The sequence below is a fragment of the Gallus gallus genome, chromosome 6 (genome assembly GCF_016699485.2).
Source record: "Gallus gallus isolate bGalGal1 chromosome 6, bGalGal1.mat.broiler.GRCg7b, whole genome shotgun sequence".
NCBI lineage: Eukaryota > Metazoa > Chordata > Aves > Galliformes > Phasianidae > Gallus > Gallus gallus.
Genome location: NC_052537.1, coordinates 30,062,181 through 30,089,186, shown reverse-complemented (window position 1 = coordinate 30,089,186; position 27,006 = coordinate 30,062,181). Strand labels below are relative to the sequence as shown.

General features: G+C 50.3%; 1 protein-coding gene and 2 long non-coding RNA genes across 5 annotated transcripts; 1 reads left to right on the top strand and 2 right to left on the bottom strand.

The window, feature by feature from the left end:
• Positions 1 to 15,196: 15,196 nt before the first annotated feature.
• Positions 15,197 to 17,395, bottom strand: LOC121111170. The gene is made up of 3 exons (XR_005860890.2): positions 16,319 to 17,395; positions 15,828 to 15,960; positions 15,197 to 15,444 (listed from the first exon to the last, which is right to left on the bottom strand). It is a non-coding gene; the product is annotated as an uncharacterized LOC121111170 (long non-coding RNA).
• A 1,110-nt stretch (positions 17,396 to 18,505) lies between these two features.
• LOC107053726 lies at positions 18,506 to 19,867 on the top strand. Its single transcript, XR_001467260.3, has 2 exons — positions 18,506 to 19,574; positions 19,786 to 19,867. It is a non-coding gene; the product is annotated as an uncharacterized LOC107053726 (long non-coding RNA).
• On the bottom strand, positions 19,601 to 26,992 carry EMX2 (empty spiracles homeobox 2). 3 transcript variants are annotated; one of them, XM_025152057.3, is made up of 4 exons: positions 26,760 to 26,992; positions 25,597 to 26,081; positions 23,765 to 23,949; positions 19,601 to 21,117 (listed from the first exon to the last, which is right to left on the bottom strand). In XM_025152057.3, exons 2-4 carry the CDS (start codon positions 25,985 to 25,987, stop codon positions 20,950 to 20,952), a joined length of 744 nt encoding a protein of 247 aa, XP_025007825.1. In that variant the 5' UTR covers positions 25,988 to 26,081; positions 26,760 to 26,992; the 3' UTR covers positions 19,601 to 20,949. The 3 variants fall into 3 exon arrangements, with proteins under 3 accessions (XP_025007825.1, XP_015144405.2, XP_025007826.1); XM_015288919.4 differs by lacking the exon at positions 26,760 to 26,992 and having other exon boundaries at positions 24,302 to 25,721; XM_025152058.3 differs by lacking the exons at positions 23,765 to 23,949; positions 26,760 to 26,992 and having other exon boundaries at positions 21,014 to 21,117; positions 25,597 to 26,205.
• Positions 26,993 to 27,006: the final 14 nt, after the last annotated feature.

The window sequence follows — 27,006 nt, the reverse complement described above, 5'->3', positions numbered from 1 at the left end:
CTCCAGGACTAAGAGCATTTGGCGATATCCCCAATAACCTGTTACATACAGAAGCTGATTCTGCCCTCCCACGGGAATAATTAGGGGAAATAAGAGAATAATCCAGTGGGGAAAACTTCATGGAGGTGTCTTATCTTTTCCTCACTAGCATGGGCTCTGCTAGGAAATTGGTTGTGGTACTGACCTCCCAAAGAACTGATCTGGTGACCGAACAGCTGTCACTGCATATTTGAGTGACATGGCTTAGTGGGCATGGTGGGGATGGGGTGATGGTTGGACGAAATGATCTCAGTTGTCTTTTCCAACCTTAATGATTCTATGAATCTATATCTGAATTCAATGCCAATGAGCTCAGTGAGATCTCATGATGTGCCACATTAGGAGATGGACAGTTCTCTCCTTTTCTTCCAACCTGTCCAGCTCTTCCTCAGTCATATTCTTGTTTTCAAACTGAGCCCATAACCTTGATACCTGATACCCATCTGCCCATCTGCTATGGAAAGTCTGGAGTGGTAATGTTATCTTACAGTCAATTGTACAACACCATCAGAGCATTTCCCAAGATTTCTGAATCCTGCCACTTCAACTTTCTAAGTGAAAATCACAGAAGCATTTCAGAACTTGGAGCCCGTGGGAATAAAGTTTCCTTTTGCAAAAAGCTCCCAAAAATGTTAAAAACTGTTCAGGGCAAAGTTAAATTAGTTTGAGATACTGCTATGTTGGATTCAAGAACTGATGCTGGACTGAACACATGTAGGCATATATTTGTGCACAGTTGAATAAAAGGAGGGGGGTGATGGGGGGGGAGGGGGAGGAAAGAATAGAAGGAAACTTCTGAATATTACATTAAGATTGTAATTATGTCTGCACAATGTCGTCTTCTTATTATTAATCTATATGTCATTGCTTTTCCAAAAATCACAGAATAGATGTTATTATATGTAAGTACTAAAAATCAGATGTATTGATTGTACCACCAGTCTCTACAGATCTCTCCCCTGTAAGTTAAGGCTGGAGCTCATCTGTTTGGCAATTGCATTCTTTCTTTGACCAAGAATAGATTTGCACCAGGATCACACAACTGCAGGCAACATGGAGAAGTCCTCATTTGAGCTTCCATTTTCTTATCCCTTTGATGCTAGAGTCTCTGTAAATGCAAATGGCAATCCAAAGACCCATTTGCTCGACAGGGCGCCCAAGCATCTGATGGATGCGGTGGGGCTGTCAGAGGTTCCTGCCTGTGCTGACTCCGTCCTGCAGTGAGGTGTGATTGAGGAGCGCTGGGCATTTACTGATGCGGAACTGCAATTTCCCTCATCTAGCCAACTGCCCTGCTCTCTGGCTGGGGGTGTGCAATTTGCATAATCGTTACCCAGGTACGGTGCAGTGTGTGCATCCCCTACTCTGGCAATCAGCCACGTTCACCCAATCAGGGATTTACATAATCCCTTTGCAGCTCTTTCCCAGCAGCTTCTGTCTGGATATGCAAATCCCTCCATTCTCGTTGGCTGCTGCAATTCCTCTGTGTCGATTGGTTTCTCTGCTGTTTCATTTTTCAGACAGTTTCCAGCAATAAGATCTTTCCTTTAGCTCCTGATGTCCCTTTCCATGAAAAAGAGAGACACCACCTTGACATCTCCATGCAGATTGGTCTCTCCAGTAGCTTCTTCTCAAATTCCCTTTGGATCCCTGACCCCATCCCACCAGGGTAGGGCTCTGGCTCCCAGGACAACTTTGGTTTCATCCTTTCTGTGGTTCCTCCAGGAGATCAGTGTCCCATTTTGCACTTGAGTTATGCACAGTAACGTACAGACCTAGGCCATGGAGTGTCATTCCTCCTTTGGGAAGGTGAAAGGGAAAGGAGGGAACAGGAAACAAGGCGTCATTTATGAATGGATAGATCACTTCCAAAGCTACAGGTCTTAATTACCTTCCTGTACTTAATCAATGTATTTTGGTCTCGGAGCACAGAGTTTAACGTGCCTTTGGGGCAACACAATACCTAAAGGCAGCTAACACAACCTCCACAATACCCAAGGCCCTCTGTATGCTAAATAGCTGTGAAATGTGGGGGAAGAATCCTGACTTCATCAAAGTCAGCAAACACTAGAAGCATGCTGTACGAAAGCAGTAAATTGTTGTGGCTGATTTCTCCTTCAACCCATTTTAAGTAGGTGCACATAACTCCACTTCCTTCTAATGAATTATACGAGCGCACAAGAAAATCACATATAATGAGTGCATGATGAATCATCAGACTCAAAATAAAGTCGATTACCAACACCATCATAATGCGGAGGTCATGGCTTCAATCTGGAAAAAAGGATCTCAAAGCTAATTAATTTATTTCGGGAAAAGAAAACACACGCACAAAGGGCATTAACTTTGACTGCTAATGGAGGAAAAGGCGCTCGCAGTCTGGCTTCTGAGGTCATGGGCTGTTTGTGATATACAACACCTTTTCCAGGACCTTTCAAGGAAATAAGCCCAGCAGTGATGTATGGCACCACCTAATAGTCTGAGGAGAGCCTTTGGCTGACCAGTTAAATAATTGTGCGCTCAGATTCCCCACATTTTACAGTGTCACGAAATGCCATAATCCATAAATCTTAGGTAAATACCTACTTATCTCTAAAGCACCTCTACATATTGTTGACAACGTTTTTGTAGAACTGTAAATTCTTACTAGTTACAGGTATTTTAATGTTTCTGCAACTCAGATATTTACTGATCTGCCTTAGGAAGAAATATGCCTGAGGCAAAATTTTTACTTTATTGCCATCTGTAATAGGCAGATATTTTTCTTGCAAGGGATTTCCTGCAATAAATACCATTGTCATTCTTACTACTGAAGTTGTTGCCTTGAAACACCTTGTCCTGAAATACTGCCTTTCCAAGCCATTATTCTGTAATTACTGCAGTTTTTGACCTACTTACACACACCATGCAGAGTGTTGCTCTTTTCAGTATTCTCAGGGAAAAAAAAAAAAAACAAAAAAACTAAAAAATGTATTTATTACTCAGATGAAAATGATTAAATTAGTGCTGCCAGGAGCCAAGTGCAAAACCTCTTTAATAGTGTCTGAGGCTGCTTTTACTTTGGCATCAGATCATATTCTAATTCATATCAAATCGCTCTTCCATTTTGCAGTTTCATCCCAAAACAACCATATCTTCATATGGAAATATCTGTCGCTTCTGTTACTGCTGTTCTGTTATTTCTGTCCTACATCTCATTTACAATAGAACAATATTCATGTTGGATATGCGGAAACACAAGCGAAGTAGAGAAAAAGAAAGCTTCAGTAGAGATAGCCTAGCCCAAAACAGTAGCCACATTCAGGCACTTTGTTCTATGCCCAAAACAGTTCCAATAGTTCATGTCTGGGTACAGAGGATAGACTATTCTGGGCCCTGTCATTGATTTATCTTCATTACTTACAATGCCTTCTACATAGAGGACTACAGTTAACGTCTTCACAAGGAAGTCTACAGTAATCTCAACCAGCTGAACAAAAGCATACAGTTGAAATTAGTCCTTGCAAAATATCAAAAATTTGCAGAGAAACCAGGTGAGTGTGGCAGATGAAGTCCATCTATTGACAGGTGTGAAGCATTGCTAATTCCTCATTTCAGATCTGCCCCTTTACCAGTCAGACTATTTTAATACTGTGCTTGATAATATATTCTTATCATGCAGAATGCAAAAAAAAAACCAGCTTTACTAATATCCCATGTGCAGTCTTCTAGTTTAATCTGTTTTCCCCAAACTTTCTTTTTCCTTCATTCTGTCATGTAATGCTTGCTTTGCACGAAATGAAATGTTTGCTTTCTCATTGGAGTGCTGTAACTTCCTGCTTGCAACAACAAGAAGCCACGCTCCTTAAGCTGCAGTTGCTATTAATAAGGGCTTTGATGACTGACGAGTCCCTACTTCATGCCTCTTTATTTTACCCAAGGGAGACAGCTAAGCTTTACTGTTTGATTTGTATACATAGACGTTCTGATAGCACTGGCCACTTCCACTTCAGCTGGAGAGGAAACACATTCCTCGTTGGCTCCTGATTAAACATTTGTTATGCAATTTTGATGTCCAATCAGAATCCCTTACTTTCTAACTACTTAAACGTTTCTCTGATTTGTTGTCTTTTTCTAATCTCATGTAGTCTTCCGAGTGTAGGAACAAAAATAACTCCCATGCCTGGTTCTTCCTTACCTTGCCCCGTTCTTCCAAAATGTCCGTGTGTAATCACTGTGCTGTTAAACCACCTATCCAGAACTCCTTTGAAATTTACTTCTTATCTCCCTTGGAAGTAAATCACAGTTTAATCACCTGCCAAAGCTGGTATTAAGTGTCCAATTAAAAAACAAACCTAGCAGCTTATCACTCTATGTAGTAAGGAACAGGTGTGTTTTAGGTGAGTCCTGGGCCAATTTCTATTGAATTATCTGGTAGGACTCCCACTGGCTTCAGAGGGTACGGGATGAGGCAGATGACAGAGGATTTCTTTGGAGTAAGAACTTGATGGATGTCTTCCGAGCCTGGACAGCTCCCCTGATGCTGATTGAAGGTTGCAGATCCAAAATTCCTGAGGATTTGTCCCTTTCCATGCTGTTTCGCAGCCATACAGCTGTGATGTTGCACATTGAGAAGAACTGGAAGAGGCAGCAACCTGAAAGAAATGCCATTAGGAAAAACGGCTGGTAAGCAGGGGGATTGCTGAGAGGTACATCCCAACCAGGTGGCTTTCTCACTGGTCCAAGCGTCCTAGCCCTGTTTTAACACAGTGAATACCCAGTGGTGTTGACGTTGCTGCCTGCCTGATGGATTCAGTATGACATTTGTTCTGGCTGCACCACTGTGGTTATTCCATTATTCATGTGAACGAAGTCGGAACGACATGCAAATGACACCAACACATTCTTCCAAGGACGTGTTCAGATGCCATCATGGGACATTTAGATGAGTTTAGGCTGCAGTGCTGAGTTTTCCCACCCCTCCATGGGACGTTTCTAACACTGTGCATAAAAATTTCTAAATGTCAAAGCACAGGAGACTGTGATGGAATGGAAACTTAAAGTCTTCCACTGTATTTCTGATCCACTCTGCTATTACAGTGTACACAGCCCTTTCCAATTGTTGTTGTTGCAGATGGATATGTCTGGGTCAGAGCCTGAAGACCTTGCCCAAGAAAAACTCCTGCTGAACTCAACTCCTGGGTGAGAAGGAAAGGCAGACGCTAAGAGTCTGTTCAAATAAATCAGAGCTGATCATCAGTGAGTGATGAAATGACCATTTTTGCACGATGATATGTACACATTTGGTTGTTTGAGTTTTTTGGGTTTTCTTTTTTTTTTTTTTTTTTTTTTGGAGTTACATTCATTTCAGTCATCCTGTTAAATGAAAAACAGATGCCAGTATCGTGTATTAAAGCTCACAAAGATAGATTTTCACTTTTCATTTAGTGGGTGTTTTTATCAATAATACACATGAAAAGGGTCTGGGAAGTTTTATTACATTCATTTAGCCACCATAAATCAGCACAGAATGCAAAATTCATTTAAATTATCACCTTAGGGCCAACATAGGAATGATAAAGCGTTATGTTCCAATCCTTATCATGGATTTGGTGAAAATTCTCTCTTTATACATCAGTGAAGTGATCACAAGGGAGTTAGGACTTACAGACCCTGAAAGTTTTTCTCTTTCCTCTAGAGAAGACTGGAAAGCAAAATCAAAAGCAACTCATGGTTGAGTGTGTTGTCAGCTGCCTGGGTCAGTGCAGAGGAGAGAGATGTGGCTACATGGTGTTTTCTGGCTACAAAGGTGGGACTCTGGGCTCCTTCAGCTGGTGCTTGTAGCTCTACAGGGCTGCAAACCCTGGTCTGGTCCCTGCTCTGTTGGCCAAGATAGTGGCAGTCACAGATGCTTCCCAGTCCAGCCCCAGACATCTCACATCTCAGCCCTGCTTTACAGGAATCCCCTGTGGCTGTGTGATTGCTGCCACCCTCATACAGTTGTATAATTCCCTCTTGTGAATTAAAAATAATAATAGCTATTGTTGTGTTTTTTGTTCTTATGGTTATTAATTTCTTGCTCAAAGAGTTCTTTGGCCTTCCTATGGAGATGGCCAGCAACAATGGCAAGCAGAAACCTTGTTTTGTTAGAACACTGTTAGAATACTGCCAGATGTCCCCTAAAGCCAGATCTGAGACCACCAGTTTGTTCCAGAGAGGATATGCTCAATAACTATCAGATGATTGTGACTAATCGGTTGGTGGAGCTGAATTAGCAGTCTAGGAGTGAAAGGATTTATTTTTTTGTTTGCTTTTTTAATCTCAACACGAATTCTCAGAGCCAGAGTTGTCCCATTTTTGCCCCTCCATCACGCTGTGGTCATGCTTATTCATCAGAATGGTTTGAAATTCCTTTTTCTGCTGCTTTGAGACCAGAAGCCTCTTTGTTCCTTAATATTTTCCTCTCCTTGTTGTATTTTAGAATGGTTCCCTAACTCTGTCTTGTTAAACCTAATTGGACAGGACCTTAATCAGGGTGACTACATCACATGTCATGTTTTCGCCCTCTCTGACCAGTCCTGCAGCCACTTCCAGGAGCTATCCTTCTGGAGAAAATGTTTCTTAGGAAGTATAAATGTTTGGAAAACAGATTAGCTCCAAATGTGACTGGCCACTCACCCATAAATCATGACCGGCCTACTTTCCCATGCTTTGTTTCTTGTACCAGTCAAAGGAAAGCTAAAAACAAAATAGATTAAATGTTTTCACAGCGTAGCATCAAAGGCTATAATTTTGTCCATTCACATAATTTAAACAAGATCAGACTTACTGAGTACTTGGAAGAGACCCACTGTAAATTCCCAGGAAACCTAAGTATTTCAGGAACGAGCGGTGTCTGTGCAAAGTGGGCAGTCAGTGCTGAAGCGATGCCACGGTGTGGTTTTCAGGGAAAATTGAGAAAAAATTAATCAGCCTGATGAGCTCCGATCAAAACAAGGGAATATTTTGGATATAAGATTTATGGTTTTTGGTTAAAAGCGTGAGTCATTCACTACAGCAAAGAGCTTTGAAGGGGAAAATGGTGCTTTCCAATCACCGAGTATTGTTTGTATACAGTTTTATTTTACTACTGGCTATTCTTTTGACTGAAATGCAAAGTTAGGTTCTTGATCTCCAGATACTTTTCAAAGCATTAAGAACGTAGCTGGAGGAATATACAATGTGAGCTAAATATCCGGAGAAAACCAGCCTATTTTTCTGCTTGCAAATTGTCACAGTAAAACATGGCTGCTCCAAGTGTGGAAGCTCGTGAGTCGTAACGCTTTGCTCATCTGCAGTGCTAACTAGGAAGATGAGAAACCCTCAACTAAAAAAAAATAGAGAAGGCTGTGGAGTGGAGGGCTTCCCCAGACCTTTCTGAGGATGTCCAAAGCCAGCAGCGATAAGCTGCCTACCTCCCTACCGAGACCTTTGGGTCTGCTCAGTGCTGCTGGGGCTGCAGTAAGAACCGCAGGCCTGTGACTGTGTTCAATTAGTGTGGGAGCAGGACAGAGAGCTGCAAGCTCATGTCCAACAGGCTCAGCAACTCCAATATGTTACATCCGCTGCACTTGGAGCCCTGGTGAGATCCTACGTCACTCAGAAGGAAAAATATTCACATTTGGATCATCCAGATGCAAACCCAGGAGCTTTTCAGTGAAATTTTGTCTGAAGACATTGAATTGCACTCATTTATGTCTTCTAATAGCTGCCCAACCACATTTCATATGTATTCAGCCTTGAGGTGGGTCCGCTGAAGCTCCTTTGCACTGCTTGTGAAAGCATCAACCGCTCCTTAAAGGCTAAATAAATACATAACTGCTTTTCAGCAGTATAACTTTCCCCAAAACAATCCTTCAATAATTTCACAGATAAACCCATTGCCATTTAAACTGTGCCTAAAACATGAGCTTTTATTCAGGGTGAAATCCTGGCCCCAGTGAAATCAATGGGAGTTTTGCCATTGACTTCAGTGGGGCCAAGATTTCTCCCTTGATGCACATGATATATTTTTCCTGACATTTAGTGTGATGAAACAGCCCTGGTTCTGATTAGCCTGGGGTATAAATAGTATCAGTCAACTGGAGCAAAATTCAAATCAAACCTCAGGCATCTCTGCTGATGCCGCTTTGTTTCTGAGTTCTGCCTTCTGGAGAAGAGACCCAAGTGGCCATTTGGAGGCACGGACCTCATCTGAATCCTTCTGATGGGTTGCATTTAACCATAAATCAGCGCATGGGCAGCAAAGGGTTAGTAATGACGGAGGCATCTATTCATATGTCTTGTGACATACATTTTTCCAGTGTGAATTCTTCATTAAAATATCCTTGATGTCTCACAGCTTGTTACCAAATTGGGCCTTGACTCGTAAGATAATTTAGATGTGTCTAAAATATGCTTCTCAGAAAAGCTGCCTCCACATTTATGAGAACTACACACAATCGTGTTAGGGAGAAATCTGCCAGCTGTTTTGACCAGTTTAACATGTTAATATCATACGAATGAGCACACAAATATATTTTAACCTGTTGCTTTATGCTTGAGTCTACAGTGCTGTAGGAGGGAGCAACACAACTTCTGGGACCTTGCAATAAATTGCACTGCATTGCAAAGCAGAGAGAAAAACATCTAATCTTTCCGTATAACATGGATTTTTTTTTTACCCAAGAGGGAAAAAAAAAACCTGAGATGCTGTTGCTGGAAAGTAAGAACTAAAGGTGAGACAGCAGCAATGATGTGCTGTGGGGCTGTCCTCCTCATCCACTACTTCCCCATACTACCCAGCCCCATCACACATGTGGGGCTGTGCTACGTCTGAGAGACACGAGAGAAAATAAGGACCTGTTCTCTGCCTGCTATCCAGGCAAAGCTCCCACTGGCATCTCCGAACCCTTAAATAGTACAGCATGTTGCAAGTGGGATTGTTTATTGTGTTCAGTCGGAGCCGGCTACAGCCAGCTCTCACTTCTGACTCAGTGATACAACAGCTCGCCCTCCCATCGTCCCACACCACCACGCTCACTGCACCCCGTGCTGTTCCCACTTAAGCTCTGGGATACATGGAGCCCCAGCACCTTCTTGCTCTCCATCTTCAGGAGCAGCAAGATCCCAGGGGTGGCAAGCTAGAGACATCCCAAAGGATGGCACCAGGCTTAGCAAAGCATTCGTACAAGGGGCTGCTTGGGACCAGCCTGTGCTGCACCTTAACCTAACTACCAGCATGGCCAAACCATGGAGCAGCTCCTGAGTACTTAGGGCTGCAGGTATTGTATCTTGACCTGTTGTAGTGCATCCAGAGGAGGGCCACAGAAATGACGCAAGGGATGGAATACCCCCCTGTGAGGACAGGCAGAGAGAGCTGGAGCTGTGCAGCCTGGAGAAGAGAAGGCTCCAGGCAGACCTGAGAGTGGCCTGTCAGTATCTAGAAGGGGTTATAAGAAGGAGTGGGACAGACTCTTTGTCAGAGTCTGCTGTGATAGGACAAGGGAGAAAGGTTTCAAACTAAAAGAGGAGAGATTTAGACTGGTGATAAGGATGAAGTTTTTTGCAGTTTACTGTAGTTAGGCACTGGCACAGGTTGTACAGAGAGGTGGTGGATGCCCCGTCCCTGCAGAAACCCAAGGTCAGGCTGGACAGGGCTCTGAACAACCGACTGAGCTGTAAATGTCCCTGTTCATTGCAGGGAGCTAGACCAGACTCGGGTCCAATTCAAATGATTTTATGATTCCGTGATTCTATTGCTGCCATTTATTGGCTGTGCACACTTCCCTCCCTGCCCTATCTGCACACAGCGCTTGGCAGTGCAGCATGCAGCAGGTTGTGCTCGTGTTTCTGTGGAGTTAAAATTCGTCTGGTATCTTTCTCACTGAGTGCAGGTAGATACACACTCTTGAGTGAATGGGATATGCTCCACTTGTGAAGTGTAGAAGCAGGTCAATAGACAACTTTCAAAAGGAACCATTTAGGATAATTAAGCGGCACATACACACCAGCAAGAGTTTATTTTGTATTGGAAGGCATGTGGTTAGGGAAACAATAGCAGTTTTTTCCCTGGAGAATGTTAATTAAATTGAACACCCTGGAAAACTGAACTATTCTTACCACAAATCTATAAATCAAACTGTTCTGTTTGCTTAATATAATGCTTTGCTATTCTAGTCACACTGAAGTGGGCCAGCCGCACCATGCCAAGATATTTCCATGATGAGCACATTAGGAGCACTGATTGACTATAGATCTTCTGGATCTGAGGCCAAACCCGTATCTCATTTACTCCAGCATAACTAAGATGAAAATCTGGCCCACGCTGTTCAGATTAGTACATAAATAACATGAAAGGTTTGCGAGCTCGGCAGCAGATGTATTGTGTACTTGTTGGTTGTACTGCAGGAGTCCCTGGCAGCTTTAGGAATGGGCCAGGACTCCCCTGCACCGGGTGTTATACAGAGGAACAAAGTTTGCCCTCATGGAGAACCTGTGGGCAGAAATCTACCTGCCCAGCTGCCCATCTTCTTGCACAAGAAGTGTGCCCTAGAGGTACCATGTAGAAGACACTCAGCTTGTTTCCCTCCCAGAGGGAATGGGCAGAGAGGGGGCTCAGTCCTCCTGCAATACCCCAGGTTGGAGGACATTCCCTATTTCCATTACACAGAGCTATCCCACTTGGAAGTCATTTTAAGTGCAGTCTGCCAAACTGCCACCTGCATCTCACGTAGATGCCAAACAGACTTAAAATAATAATAATAATAATAAAATAAAACAAAATAAAGAAATAAGATGGAGGGCACAGGGATGAGCAAGTCTCTGCCTTTTCAGGCACTGGGGATTGCCATGTGCAGAGCACAGAGCCCCACCAGTGCTCACTGGGGTGCAGCACACACCAGCAGTGAATCCTTAAATGGAAATGGTCCAAGAGATACATCATGGTTAAAGGTCTCTGTGGTGCTCAGAAGATTTTCTGGGCCATGTATGGATCAGAGTGCGTATCAGTTGGCAGTGCAAGGAGTGAAGTGATCTGGACACAAACACCATTATCATCCCAGGGCCAGATCTGGGAGGGTTTGACTCATGGGCTCCATTCTTATATTAGATTAATAACTTGGTGGTGGCAATGGATAGGCAGAAAAAAAAAACAACAGTGTGGTATTTGTGTCACCCTAAAGGCTAAGAAATATGCCAGTGTCAAACAAGGGCCATGCGTACGTGCACAACTTCATCACAGTTCTGCCACTGATCTGCATGTGGAAGGCAGCACAGGAGTTAGAACTAGATGACCTTTGACATCCCTTCCAAACCAAGCCATACTATGATTCTATGATGAAACTACCATTTTACAGCATGTAGATTTGCCAGTCCCTTGTACATAACCCAAGCATGCTGCATGCACCCATTGCAATGGTTAAGCTGCTACTGGGATGCAGTTATGTTTTGTGAGAAAGAAGATGGCTCTTCTGCTTTAAGATAATGTCATGAGATGAGCATAGCTGGGACTTTCCACAACATGTAATTTAGCCTAAGAGAGTTATTTTTAATTCTGTCATGTATTAATGCTTTGGGCTTTCTCGCAAGTATGTTATATTAGGGGAGATGCCTGGTATAAACCACGGCTGCTCAGCCAGCCATAAGTCACAGCACAGGATAAAAAATGAGCACTTCTTTCACGCTCGTGTTTGACCCCTCCACTATTGTATTGTCCCAGCTAACGAGCCGAACAGTTCTGCTGATTTGTTATATGTAGCAAATATAGAAGCAACGAAACCCATCTGTGTAATTTACTCATTGATTTGGACTTGCATCCAAGCGTGTTCTGAGTAGATCAACTGTGTGCACGTGTGGGAGAGAACAGCTCATCAGCAATAAGAAAAGTCTGAAACTTACCGATGTGAAGGATTTATGGGCAATAACAAAATACCCCAGGTCCTTGTGTGTGGGACCAGATATGGGGTCTGTCTCTGCCCAGTGAGGGCCACTGATTGGAGCCATATGTTAGTAGTAAGATCCCAAGGTCATTTTCTAGGGAGGTTTCCCAATGATTATCATAGAATGGTTGGGTTGGAAGGGACCTTAATGACAGTGTAGTTCCAACCCACTGCTGTGGGCTGGCTGCCCCCCAGTAGATCAGCTGCCCAGGGCCTCATCCAACCTGGCCTTGGGCACCTCCAGGGATGGGGCATCCGCAGCTGCTCTGTTAGCCAAAACTTCACAGTTAAAAAGAAAAAGAAAAAGATGGAAAACTGCAATAAAAAGAAGTACATTTGAGAATGCTGCACGTCTTCTGACATTTAAAAAAAAAAAAAAAAAAAAGGAAAGAGAAATACAGCATGATGGTTCTGGTTCCATGGATCCCACCTGAATTCCACTTTCGGTAGAACAAGGTCGGTCTGGGGGCGGTCGTGGCTCCTATCCTGAGCTCCTCACAGCACGGCAGGCTCAGAGCCACCTGTTAAAAATCCCTGACAGCGTTTTCCTTCCAGCCACAGCAGGGCCTATCTCCTCTCCCAGACGCAATGTAACCTTGGGAGGGAATTGTTTTGGAGCGATCGTCCTCTGCCTGTGCGAGTTCCCTCCGCACACCTCCCAGACATCGAAATGCGGGACGGGGCCCTGCGCGGGGCCTCCCACCCAAACACCGCGCTTTGCTGCCGGTGGGACTTTTCCCCCCCGCTCTGTACCTTTTATTTCTTTCCCCTCCTTTCCTGGCTGAGCGCTGGTGGCAGCAGATTAACAGGTCAGCGGACTGGGGCCGCCAATTGCTGCCAATTACCTCCTCTCCGCTCGTTGCGCTGCAGCCTAATGGCACCACTTAACGTGCGCTGCTCTCCCCCCACCCCGCCGGGTGACACCCAATAAAGCCGTGATTGATGGAGAGGTGGGAGCGGGGCTCATCGCTTCGGAGCCCGTAAGTCCTCTCCCCGTGTGGGTTCCCGGGGGCTGCGGGTCCGGCAGCGATCACGGCGAGAAACATCTGAGTCAACACGGCGTCTTTTACTTGCAGAACTGACAGCCCGTCCACTCGAACTGGTTTAAATTAGTCGACGGCACATTCTTTTCCTCCTCGGTGTTTTGCTTTACGCCCCTCCACCTCTCCTTTTTTTTTTAATTTTATTGCATTTTTATTATTTTTTTCTTAATAGGAATATATAATTGCTGTAATTGAGCCGTCTGAGTGCGAAACGGCGCTGAGCGGCCGTTGGCTGAGCGGGGACACGGGACGGGACGGACACCGGTGCCCCCCGGGGGGTGGGGGGGGGTCGTCAGGGTGGGCCCCGCCCCCCGGAGGTGTGCGGATGAGGTCATGGAAATCAATGGCACACGTGTAGAGAGCCGGAGCCCTGCGTTTGCGGCAGGGATGATTAAACGGAGCGGCTCGGGAGAGCTCCCGTATGAATATTTCATGCTAACTGATGCAATCCCCCCGAAGGTACAAGAGCCTTGCTTAATTAAACTGGTGTCGGCGTCGCCTCGTGCTCCTCGTCCAATCGAGACGCGGGCAGGAGCAGCCCCAGTGTTATCCCTGTACCCGAAAAGGAGCGACCCCGTATCCTTCTGGTCCCGTCCCGCGGAGGCGGCACCCGGCGGGGCTGCGGGGAGCGGAGGGGTCGGTGTCGGTGTCTCCTCGGCTCCGGGTTTGCCCCACTCCCTGGGCGGAAAGAAACCACCACGAAGAGCCTTTTCCCCGCGTTCCGGCGGCGCTGCCCCCGGCTCCGCTCCGGCTCTGCGCACCGACAGACGGGGCCGGGGGGACACGCGGGGCTGAGCCGTTCCTGCGGGGGCGGAGGGGCTCCGGCACACGGGGACAGCCCGGTGCTCCCAGCGGGGTCCTCGGAACCGCTCGTATTTACGGCAGAAAATCGATAAGGGAAGAAAACCGAACCCAACTTTTGGGGACATTGCCACAATGGTGAAAAGAGAGAGGATTTCCGAAAGCCCTTCACTCTCCCAAAGGCAAATCGGCGTGAATTTCCCAGCCGGCCCGTGTTGAACTCGCGACCCTTCTCCATGCCTGTGTGACAACGGCTGTGTGACATCTTCATTAATTTCCACACTGCAACCTTGTGCTTTCCTTTCACACGTGGCATTTCCTTTCACTACCTCTGTTTCTTTCCTTTTCTCTCTTTCCTTTTATTTCTTCCTCTCTTTTTTTCTGTTTCATTCTTCTCTTCCTTCTATTTCTTTCTCTTTCCCTCTTTCTTTCCTCTGTTTCTCCCTACGCCTTTATCACACATTTCTTCTGTCTCTTTTCTCTCTTCTTCTGCTCTCTTTCTGTCATCTTTTCTATTTCTCTCTCTTCCTTATAGATCAGCGCTGCAGCCCCGATCTGACATTATTTCTCACTCCCCGGGAAGTAAAACGCCATAACGTTGTTCTTATGAAAAGCCCCTTTCGCGTTTTGCCTGAACAGCCTTTCCGAACCCCGTCTTCCTCTTTCGTTCGCTTTTTTGTCACCCCGAGAAGTGCGGTGTGGCAGCTCAGGGCAGGCAGTCACCGGGACCAGGGGCTGACACAGGAGGGAGCGCCTGGCCAAAGGCTCTGAGCGTCACATCCGTGTCCCACTATCCCATCACCTGCCACCCCATCACATCTCGTCCCTAACGCATCTCATCCCGAGCGCACGTTGCCAAATAAAATAGCCTCGATCGGCTGGGTTACAAATGAGACCACGGGAGGGTTATCCGGGAATCTCTCACTCTCGCAGCCCACAGGAATGCACTTTCTTCCCTGATAGCGTCTTTATCGAAAGATAAAACAACCGTGGCTGCACCCGCTGCCCGGCCCTATGCGGAGAGCCGCACTATGCGAGCTCAGCACAACCATCACCGGGTCGTTCCGTTACTGACACAGCGATGGATCGAACCCACAGAAAACGGGAATTCGGTCACTCCTCACCTCGGGGAGGATCGGAGCGGCCGCTTCCCGGCGCTCGGGACGTGACAGCGGAGTTACATGTTACCTACACGGCGTGTTCGGGGCCGCGTCCCCGGTACTCATTCAGTCAGCACTCAGTCGAGGGCTGAAATTGTTTTGGATTCTTCCTATGTGGTCTGGTTGTTTTGTTTGGCTTTTTTTTTTTTTTTTTTCCTTTAACTGAACTATTTATACCCTCCTGATATAATAACAATAACAATAACAATAACAATAATAAAGATAGTGATAATGATAATGATGATAAGGGTGAATCCGAGCGCTGGGGCTGCCCGGGGTTGGCTGAGCCACTGCTGATACCCCGCTCTGACAAAGGCGTCTCGAGTGGGGCTGACAGCGGCCGCGTCTCCCCCCGTGGGGTTCCGGGCGGATTTCCCGCAGGTGCCGAAGGGCTGTTGGAGGTATTGGAGGTGTGCGGGAGGCAGAGACCGGCGCTCCCCATCCCGCTCCCGGTGCGTGGCCGGGCTGTAAATGGAGATTGGTTCACACAGCCATGAAGACAGCACCAAGGGTCCGGCTTAACAGCAAAGAATGCTTGAGCCGGGTTCCTCCTTGCAGTCCCCCATCCCATTCCCTAAGCACGCCGAGCTCCGGACCTCCGCCGTCAGCCCTCCACCCTCCCCTCCACCTTCAGGGCTACTTTTGCTCCTCTCGCCCCGTTGCAGAACCTCCCCCGAACCCAAAGCCGCTCCCCGGGGGCAGAACCCGTCCTCTCCCCGTGGACCCATTGGTTTGGGAGCCCCCTCCCCAGGGTGGCACAGACATCGGATCGCGAGTGGAGCATCGCGGAGGGAACCCCACATCAGTGGGACCAGAGCCTTTCTACCTGAGGTGGTGTCCCCTCCCACCTTCTAAAATGATGTAACAGTGCGGACCGCTTCTCCGAGAGCCCCTGTGCGTCCCGACCGTCTGTACCGCGGCCACCCCTCATTATTTTGGCGTCCCGGGGACAGCCTCGGTCCATCATCCGTCGGTGCGGCCCTGGGGAAAGGAGAGGGATTAACGCGGAGGGCACCGAGCCGAGCATCGGTGGAAAAGAGCGGGTTTTGTTTTAGGACATCAAAAAGGAGGGACAGAAAGGGATGGACACCACCTTCCAACACACTTTCCTTGGCGGGTGACAAAAACTCCTGGCGTGAGCTGAATGCGTAATTAGCCCAACTGAAATTCCCTATCTCATTCGATATTTGGTGCTCAGCAGAAGCTAGCCATCGTAAATAATATACAAAGTAAGAAACCTAATCCAGCAGGCTAGAATGTTTAATTCATCATTATGCGAGCTAATTGGAAGGTGATTATATGGTAATTGCTCATTAGTGGTGTATATTTATCGCTGTACCTTATGTCAAGGCCATGGGAATTGTGTAGAGTCTGTTCTCTCATTTCAAGGATCAGTTTCAGACGCAGGAGCGGAGCGGGCCGGATCGGGTTCTCCTGACGTCAGGCCGGGCCGCTCCGTGCCCAGCGCCGCTATAAAGCCGCTCCCGCAGCGCCCGAACCCCGCACGGCCGCGGCTGCCCCCCGGGGGGGGCGGACGGACGGACGGATGGACGGACGGACAGAAGGACGGGGGCGGTTCGGCGCTGCCGGCCGCGGAGGGGAGCGGTACTGCAGCCCCCACCGAACCGCTGGGGGAGCGCTGGGCGCGGGGATCCCGCAACAGGCGCTAATTGCAAAGGGTGATTAAAGGCGGGAGAGGGGAGGGGACGGACGGCCCTTTGGATTTCGAGCGTGGTCCTCCCGGTTAATGCTGTCCCAGCAGGAGAGGGGCTGCGGCTCGGGGTCAGGAGGTTCTCCAAACTCCCGTCGCACCGCTCAGCGGGGCCCTGTGAGGAGGTACAGCAGCGCCCTTGGATGGGGCAGCGGGAGAGCTATCGGGAGTGGTCCGCTCAGAGCTGCCCCGGCTGTGCCTATTTCCTACGGGCCGGGCTCGCTAATTAAGGACAACCGCTAATTTCCGCCGGGCCCTTCGTAGTAATGGCGAAATCCATCAGAGGGGAGAGGGAAAAATAAACACCGTTCCGCAACACAACAAAGTAGGGAGTCCAAACGGGGACGGGGACACGGGGGGGGGGGGGGGGGCGCGACCCCATCAGCCCACGGCCGGGGGAGGCCGAGAGCCGCCGGCTGCGTTTGAAAGGAAAGGGTTAAAAGGCCAAAGCGGAGGGGACAGATCCTGGGTGCGGAGCAAAGCCGGGCAGCGACGAGCTCCGGTTCGGTGCTATTGCGGCAGCACGACGGCAGCGCTGAGGGAAGCGGACCCCGGCGGGGGGGGCACCGGTGGGAGCCCCGTGCGTTGCGGTGCCACGTCTGGGACAAGGCCGGGTGGAGAGGAGGCGAGGCGAGGGGCAACGCAGCCTTCAGCCATAAGAGAGAAGGGGGACCGCGGGGGAATCCTCGGCTCCGCTCCGCACTCCCTCACCCCGCAGCGCTGCGGAAGGTGCGGGCCGAGGACTCCCGCGTCCCCCCCTATAGATCCCGAAGACTGCGGCCGTGGGGGCACCGCCTGCGGGCAGGCGCCGATATCTCATTCGAACGAGCAGCAAAAATCCGCCGTGCTCTGTAATTCGCCACCCGAAATCTACCTTCCCTCCCCCACCCCTCCCAGTTATTTAATAGAAAATGTATTTTTAACCGCCCGCTCGGATAGCATCTCGCCAATATTTATATTTCCACGTTGCCTGGCATCCACTGTCCCACATTAGACTCTCCCTCTCTCTCCCTCTCTTTAATCCTGCCACTTTAAATAGATGAATTAATAAAGCAAATGAGGGTCTAATAAGCTGCCTGTCCTGCCTATTGAGGCAGGGGGAGAGAGACTCGAAAGTGCGCCAAATTTGTTTGCAGTGGATCAAGGCTAGCCGCCTTTGCTTCACTTTCTTTATCTTAATTCCGACTTGAAAAGATATAATTATCTAGTTTGAACAGAGCTGCTATCAAATCCTTCTCTAGGCAAGGCAGGGGAGAGCTGGAGTGGATTGCAGTGTTCTGAGCCGCTTGGTGCAGCCGGAGATAGGGAGTAATGAAGTTGTGGAGTCCTGAGATACAAAGGGCATTAACCTCATTAGCATGAAACCTTTTCTTCTAACCATTGTGGGACCCTTTCAGACTCCTAATCCCCCCTATTTTCAAAGCTCGGTTTGTAATAAAGCTTTTAGGGTTTTTTTTCAAAGCTAATGGCATTCTCTGAAGATTTTATTGCTGTTACGCTACATAGGACGCTTAATTTTTTTCCCCCTCTTTCCTCGCGGTTAAAAAAAAAAAAAGAAAGAAAGGAAAAAAAAATAGGGGGTGGGAGAAGGGGGGGGGGTGGGGGGGAAATATGGGGCTCCCGCAGAAATAAGCCTTTTATCAAGATGAGAAACAACCTCCCGAAAGGCCCCAGCCCCGCTGTTCGGCCGCAGAACGTCCGCGTGGGTTTGGGGAGAGCGCGAGTTCAGGTGGAGCCGCGCAGCGGTGCGCGGAGGGCTCCGCCTCGGGGGTGGCACTGCGGAGCCGGGAGAGCGGCTCGGGACGGAGGGACCGCATTGCGACACGCGGCCGGACCCCGTCTGGGCCTCCGCCGAACGCAAAGTCAGCGGCATCCCGTAACGCCGCCAAAATAAAAATCAAATCGGATCCTTTAATATATATATAAATAATAATAATAATTTACATAGCACCCGCCGGAGCCGCCACCACGTGCGCGGAATGCCTAATCTCAACTTTTCAAGGCAGGGCGTTGAACAAAGCTCGTATTTTCGCGATGCATTGTAACTTCGCCTTATCACAGTGTAAAGGGTAGTCAGATTGTCCTAAATTATGTCCAACCAGCCCCCCTGGATCCACGGATTAAGAGATTAAAGGAGACCACTGGGCAATGCCTCCTCTTTCCCCTTCATATTCCTGGTATGATAATTGCCTAAACTGATTTGCACTTTCACAAAAGCTCGCAGGATTCTTTGTAGCTCGAACAGAGCAGACGAGGTTTCTCTATCAATGGAAATAAAACTGATTAATGCAGTCTATCAGGCTAAGGAGCAAATGAAGCATGAAAAAACAACTGTGTACCCCCAGAAAACCGGCTCGTTTCCTCAAGGACCCCGAGCAACTTTTTTTTTTTTTTTTTTTTTAAGTTTTAGGGCTGTTTTTACTGCAGAGTTTTGCGCAGCGCTCAATAAAAAAAAAAAAAAAAGCAAGAAAAAAAAAAGAAAAAAAAATAAGGGGGGAGGGAGGGGAAGAAGGAAAACGTTGCAAATAATAATATAAAAAATCACCTCCGCACGCTCAAATCCATCGTTCTGCCAAGGAACCTTTGCGTTCTGCCGAGCGCGCAGCGACCCGCGCAACCCTCCCACCAGGTTGTGCCCGGGGAAGGGGCCGGATTTGGTTTTGTGTCCAAATGGTTTTGTGCTGTTTTCTCTCTCTCTCTCTCTCTCTCTCTCTCTCGAGGTATTTATTTACAGCGAGCAGCGCTGCGCGGCTCGGTTGGAGAGGGCTGTTTCCAAGCGTGTGGGTTCGTGAAGGAAATGCGCGCACGGCCGCAGGAATGCGCTGCGCGGGCACCGGAGCGCGGATCTGAGCGCACGGATCGAGAGGAGGGGGAAAAGCGAGAGGTGGGAAATAGAGGGCTTTTGAAGTGTTAGGGCATATTGATAAATCTTTATTGACAAAATATTGACAATGACATACTTCTTGGAAGTATATAGAGTGTTAGAATTCTAACAAATTAAACACAAAACACAAAAATATTTACATTCTGGTATAGAAGACATGAAGGAAACATTTGTCACTTTTTTTTTCTTTTTTTCTTTTTTTTTTTTTTAGTAGCTCTATGATCTCGGAATATTATAAGGTCAGTGCTTGAAAATTGCCCCAATGAAAATGGCCATTAGGAGAAAAACCAAACCAAACCAAACCAAACAAAAACCCTCAATCCGCGATTTTCAGTCCTTTATCTCCGCATTCTCCCCACCGCCAAACCTGGTCGCCGGGTTTGCGCGTTATTTGCGTTAAAATATAATCAGCATTCGGTTTCGCAGTGGGGACAGAGTTGGGAGGGGGGGAGGGGGGGGGAGAGGGGGGATAATTTGATTTTTTTCTTTTTTTTTGGCAGCAAATTTCCGACCATTCCCTGCCCCCCCCCCCCCCCCCGCCCCCCGCCCCCCCGTCCGTCCGTCGGGGAACACTACGCCCGGGTACCGCTACTCCATTCACCTTCACGAACACTTTGACGCCAGAAGTTATCATAAAATGTTTACAGACTGCACATTTCTCGTAAAATAAAATTAAAAAGCACACAGAACCTGTCTTAGAGGGGAAAAAAATTACCATTCATTTCTGTCTTTAGGAACTGGGGTAATTTTTTTCCTTTTTTTTTTCTTTTCTTTTCTTTTTTTTCCTCTTTTTTTTTTTTTTTGTTTTTTGTTTTTTGCCCAGACGGCTTCACACATGCAATTCAAGTTTCTGAAACAGGTGTGGGTTTTGGCTGCTTATGGAAATGTTTCTTTGTAAGACGGAAAAAAAAAACCAACAAAACTGTGAAGTGCAAAACGTCCCGTAAGGTGGTAATATCTCTTTGAATTTTTTTTTTTCTTTTTAAGATTTTTTTTTTTAAGATTTTTCCTTTTTTTTTTTTTTTTTTGGAAAAAAAATCCTTTTTTTTTTTTTTTTTTTTTTTTTTTGACGTTATGTTTTTAAAAGTGGACTGCGAGAAACGGAATACCTGTCAGTCAGTCAGTCAGTCAGTCATTCCCTCGTCCCGGCGCTGGGCTCTGCCCGGCAGATCCCCGTGCCAGGGCCGCGCCGGCAGCGCCGCGCTCCGCACCTCGCGCTCTGCCCCCGCCGTTCGCCGCCGCCCTCCAGACGGGAATCGCGTTTGGATGAAGCTCTCCGTGTCCCTTCCCCGCACCGCCACGCCGGGGTGAGGGAGCCTTTAACACTTTCTCTCGATGCGTTGGCTGGCTTGAAAAGTCCCAAAGTGCCAGTTTTTTAATCGTCCGACGTGACGTCGATTTCTTCTGGACTGGCTTGTTTGGTGGCGATTCTCCACCGGTTAATGTGATGAGTCCCTTTTTTCTTCTGTTGTGAGTCCGAACCTTCCTCTTCCAACTTTTGCCGCTTGAACTTTGTCCTTCTGTTCTGAAACCATACTTTTACCTGCGCGGGGAAGACACCGGGCGTTAGTGCACGGTCCTGCACGGGTACTGCAGAAGGGACGGGCACCTGCGGGGGCCTGTGGCCGGACAGCCCCGAGCCTACAGGGACACCTATAGGGACATCCATAGGGGCACCGACAAGGACGTCCATGGGGACGTCCAGAGGGGCATCTATAGGAATATCCATAGGGACACCCGTAGGGACATCAATGGGATGCTCATAGGGACACCGCCTACAGGGTGAACACATAGGGACACCTGTAGGGACACCCATAGGGGATATCTACAGGGACACTTATAGGGTCATCCATACCGACACCTACTGGGACATCTATTGGGACGTTCATAGGGACATCTATATTGACACCTACAGGGACGCTCATAGGGTCATCCACACCAACGTCTACAGGGATATCTATAGGGACACCCAAGGGGACGCTATATCGACACCGACCGGGAAACCCATAGGGACACCTACAGAGACACCTATAGGGGCACCTATAGGAAGCCGTGCCACTACGGGTACCCCCTCTGCATGTGCCTGCTCAGCCGCGCAAGACGGCCGTGAGCGCGCAGCGCAGAGCCGGGAGGCAGCGGGAGCAGTTGCGCGGAATTTGAACGCATGCCCGGGGCCCGCGCAGGACCCGTGCATTGCCGGCTTGCAGCCGTCCGGACTGCTCTGGGACCGCACCCTCCGAGGTGTCCCGGAGCAGCTGGCGAGGGATCCCGGGGCTGCTCCGGCTCGGCACGGTTCGGCTCGGTACGGCGCTGCACGGCACGGCACGGCTCGGTACGGCACGGCTCGGCTCAGCACGGCCGCACCGGGACCGACGCGCACGGAGAGCAGCGAGAGCCACGGCCCTAACGGGATTGCGAACGAGAGATCTTTTCCTTTTGGAAAAGCGATTAAAACGAAAGAAACAAACCAACCCAAAAGCGCCTAAATTAAAAACGTCCGGCGCTGCCCCGAGCGTCTCCTTGGGTTGTGCCGTCCAGAAGCGATCGCATTAGGGCCAGAGCTGGAAGTGCGGCCATAAATACCCCTCCGGATTTGTTCAGCGCCGAATAAATCTGACTTAACCATCCGGCAGCTGACTCCGGCTCTTTAATTACAGATAGTATTGATCTGGAGCTATCTCCAGGGCTGGCCACGCTCCTCGTAGCGGCCAAAGGTAAACATTTTTTTTTTTTTTTTTAAAGCAGTTTAAACTCTGGTTCTGTCTGAAAGTGCCTGATAAAGGCCCCAGCGAGGGGGGAAAGGGAACGGGAGCATTTTAATAAGCTGGTTTAACCCGCTTCGCTGCCTCTTCAGAACAGAGGGCTGCCTGGCCGGACACACATCTCTACTGCATTTTCATATTCTCCAAAAGTCCCCCATCAAAAAGCTGAGCGGGGAACAAGGGGTGAGTTTAATTTGCTTTTAGTTTGCTAATTGAAGGGGAGGACGGTTCATTTCTGCACGCTGATCTCCCAAAAGGGAGCTCATTTGTAGGGGACTGGGGGTTTGACATCCGGACAAAAGACCCCGACCAGCTTCGGAATCAAGCAGCACAAAGACCACCTTAAATACAGCTTTCCAGTGGAAATAAGCCCGTGACCGGTCCCTTGTTCGGAGAACCTCATAAAAGTGGCGATCCCTTTTTATTGTTTTGTTAGGGAGACATTTTAAAACAAAAGCTCCAACCTCTTTATTGCTTCCCCCACGAAAAGGAGTTAAAAAAAAAAAAAAGAAAGAAAAAAAAAGAAAAGAAAAAAGAAAAAGAAAAAGAAAAAGGGGGGGAAAAAAAAGTGTTACAACTTAATCCGCCCAGAGAACGCTCTGTTTACTGGGAACTTTGAACTAGGCTGCGGCTGTATGGTTTTTCTTAAGTACAGTGCCACATACTGTATGGCAAAGACGATCCCCATCTGGAACCCTCTCCCTACGACTCCGTTGGAAAGGCGCAAAACAAAAGCCCGACACCACCGCAACACCATCAGCACCATCACCCCGCGGCCGGGCGCTGTGGCGGAGGGCGGAACCCCGCACGGAGCCGCGCCGTCGGGGTGCGGAGCTCCGCGGGGCCGCGTCTCGGTGCGCTCCGAACCCCGCGGCCGGGCCAGGAGCACCGCACCGGGGAGCGGAACGGGCTCCGATGCGGCTCTGGACCGCAGCCAGCAACGGGGGGAGGAGGGAGGGAGGGGGATTCCTCGCCATTAATAATTTCTCTGCCTTTATTTTGAAGTTTCGTGCCCTCCCGATCCGGTCCGTCGTTTCGCCGCTGCGACGGACGCAGGGTTGGGAATGAGTGAATCCCCCCACCAGCACACGCTGCCTTTCTGCCCTCGTATCCAAACTTGGGCTTGTTTTTTATTTTTTTCCTCCCCTCCGCTATTTGCTTCCCGGGCTTTGCCCCTTGCACGCGAATATTTGTGTGGGTCACGCCAGCCGCACAGAAACAAACCAAACCAATCCAAACCAAACCAGAAGGGGGTTTCTAACGCTGGGGCAGAGAGACACCTTCCCCCCCACCCACCCTTCGGAGCCACTCGGCAGGGCCCGAACACAGCACGGGGAACCCGTCCGGATCTGGGCCGGGGGCCGTTCCCGAGGTGCCCCACGGTGCTTTCGCTCCATCCCAGCCGCAGCCATCTCCTCCCCCCCTTACCTGAGTTTCCGTGAGGCTGAGGCTGTGTGCCAGCTGCTTTCTCTCCGCTCCCACCACATAATGGTTCTTCTCAAAGGCATGTTCCAGTCTCAGTAATTGGGACGGGGAGAAAGCTGTACGGATCCGTTTGGGTTTCCTGGCCAGAGCGTTGTGCAGGAGGAAGCTCTCTGGGCTGGTCTCGTTCCCTGGGCAGCGGGACAGAGGTTAGCAGGGCGCACCCGACAGGAGTTCGTAGCGCGAGAATTGTTCTTCCCACCATTACCGCCGCAAAGCTCTCCCTGCCCTTTCTCCCTCACTCTATTTTATTTTGGTTTTCAGAAAGGAACCTTCAAAAATATCATTTCGATAAGTGTGTGGAAGGAATAGTTAGGGGAAGGAGAGAAGTGGGAGAAAATAGAACGGTATACACAACCCGGGCAGCACTAATAATAGTAATAATAATAATAATAATAAAGGATCGTTCAGAGCCGGGCTGTGGTGTGTGAGGCCCCGTCCCGCAGCGCCCTTCTCCCCTCACGTCGCTCCGTGTTTCTATACCGATTTCTTTTCCTGCCGCCGGCACAGAGGTTCCGTGCGGCCGCGGCCGATCCCCACCGCCCCGCTCCGCTCCGCCGCCCCCGGAGCCGGCAATGGGCCTCCCCGCCGGCCGCCCCGCTTCCTCTCGCTGCCTCCCGGTGGCCCCCGGTGCCCAGTCCGGCAGGGCCAGAAACTTCGAGAAACGAGCGGCCGGGTCGGCCTGCTGCGGGGCCGGAGTTCGTCTTGCGGATTTCTCCCCCCTCGGTTCGGTCCCCGCCGCACTCGGATCGCTCCCTACGAGGCGGGGAAGGCACCGAGAGTCCCTCTCCGTAAACGCGTTAAGAATCGTTGCGGGAGGAGGGTGTGCTGGGAGCAGGCTGGGGCTCAACACCGGCGCATTTCCGCCTTTCATCCGCAGCTCTGTACCAATCGCGGGATGATTGCGACAAACAGCCCGGTGAGCGAAACCCCTCACTTCGTTGCGGGAGGCGACGGCCGCTCTCCGCCCGCGCGGAGCCGCTCCGCTCCCCCCGGTGCCGCGCTCGGGGCAGCCGGGAGAGGAGACCCGCAGATGGGTGGGTTTCGTTCGGGAATAATAAAGGAAAATAGCGGGGGAAAAAAATAGAATAAGAAAAATCTAAAAATATGTATCTGGATGGGGTCCTCCGAGTGGAGGCTGATGGATTTTTTGTTTGTTTGTTTCAGTTTTGTTGTTTTACGAAACTAAGAAGCAGAACCGGACCCACTGCGGGAGAAACCGGCTCACCCCTGGCAGAAGGCTTTGCCATTTGCAAAGAGTTAAAGCGGGAGGGGGGAGGGGGGGTATTTATCGTGCGCCATAGATTTGGTTCTTTCCCCGCGGAGGTTGTTCTCCACCGGGCAGCTCCGGGCTCCCCCCGCAGCGCGGCTCTCCGCAGCCCCATCTCCTCGGGTCGCCCCTGCGCCGGGCTTTGGGTTTCCCATCTCCTCTCCCTGGGCCAGGGCCGGGCTACGGCGGGGGTCCCGCACCCCTCCAGCCCTCTCCTCCGCGTCTCTTCCTCCGTACGTTTGCATTAAAACATCCGTCCTGGGTTTAACCCCCGGTTCTTTCGGGAATAAATAAGCCCTGCCGAAGTCAGACCCGGCCGTGCCCCCTCCACGAAGGGAAAACGAACCGAAGCGGGAGCAGAACCGAAAAGAACGGAGTCGGGAACCCTCTCTCGGACAGCTCCGCGAGGTCGGAACCGGGAGGGGGGGAAGCAAAGACGGAGCCCAGCGCAGCCCCACCGCCCCTCGCCCGGCCCAGGTGTAGGGGAAAGAGGCAAAGTTTCACGTACCTTGGAACCTGTGGCCCAGATACCGGTAGCGGTGTATTAGCCACGGGTAGAAGGTGGAGGGATCCCTTTGCTGCGAAGCGAAGAGCGGGTGCGTGGAGTGCGAGGCGGGCAGCGGATGGGCGGCCAGGGCGTGGGGAGGGGGCACGGGGTGCACGGGCACGGCCGGGTTCGGCGGGTGGGAGACGGCCTCCGCAAAGACCAAGTCCGGGTTGGAGTAGACCCCCCTGCCGGTGGAGTGGAAGCCGTTGAGAAAAGGGTTCATCGGGCTGGAATTGGCATAGCTGAGAGCCGCCGGGCGGATGGGATCCTCGGAGCGAGACGCGGGCAAGGGGCTGTCTTTGGCCACCAGCGACTCGATGGTGAAACAGCGCTTGGGCGCGGGCTGAAACATGGTGCGGCGGCGGCGGGCGTCCCCCGGCAAATCTGTGCGTGGCTCTGCGGTGCGCGGGAGGAGGCGATCCGGGGAAGTTTGCAGCGGGGAGTGACTTGAGGAGGGATAGATACACACATAAATAGACGGGGGCCGGAGGGAAGGAGGCAGCGGCAGCCGGCGGTACCCAAAAGGGAGACACGCGCGCCGCGCACACACACACACACACGCGGAAAGTTGCTGGGAGAAGTTTCCCTCCTGCGAGGAAAAGGCGGTCGCCCCCCCCCCGCCCCCCCCTCCCTCCCTAAGTCCAAAGACAATCCATGGATGTGATCGGCCCCTTCACGAGTTGTGCAAACGATTTGTTAGTTCATGAGCCTAATTAGTGCTGGGATCACATAAACAGCTTCCTCTGAAGCCTGGTAAATGGCTTGATGATTGGTCGCTATTACTCGCCTCGAGGTTGAAGGGGGAGACTCTTTAAAGTGCGTCAGAGGGGAGGCGAAGCGCCGGGCAGCGCCATCGGGAGGGATGGAGCCGCGGATCGGAGTGCGCCGGGCGGGGGGAGCGCGCACATCCGCGCAGCCGCGCCCCGAGCCGCCCCCGCGCAGCGCCGGCAGCCGCCGACAGAGGTAGGGAATGGGACGGGACGGGACGGGACGGGATGGGACGAGGGGGAGAGGCAGAGCGGGTTCCGCATCTCCGCTGGGGGGAGCGCGGGGTGGGGGTGGGACACGCAGCCCGAAGACCTCTCCCCGCCGTCTCGCCGGGGCTCGCGGCCCATCGGGGTTACCTGGGTGTAACGCGGAGCCCCGCGGTCCCTGCGCGGTTGCCCCCCTCTCGCTTCGCTCCGGGTCGGGCCGCGTTCCACCGCCCAACTTCTCTACGTGTCCTTCCGCTGCCGCGCAGCGCCCGCACCGCGCGGGGCCGCAGACAAAGCGAAGCGCGGCCGCATCCCGCGGGGCCGGGGCGCTCCGGGCGGGACGGGGGAGCGATCCCCGGCTCCAGCCCTGTCCGGATTTTCGCGATTACCTTTGGGT

Coding starts and splice junctions, on each gene's coding strand:
- EMX2 (XM_025152057.3), bottom strand. CDS start 25,987: ATGTTTCAGCCCGCGCCCAAGCGCTGTTTCACCATCGAGTCGCTGGTG. Junction 23,950..25,596: donor TCTGGGCCACAGGTTCCAAG/GTACGTGAAACT, acceptor CCCGCTGCCCAG/GGAACGAGACCAGCCCAGAG. Junction 21,118..23,764: donor TCAGCCTCACGGAAACTCAG/GTAAGGGGGGGA, acceptor TTCCCCGCGCAG/GTAAAAGTATGGTTTCAGAA.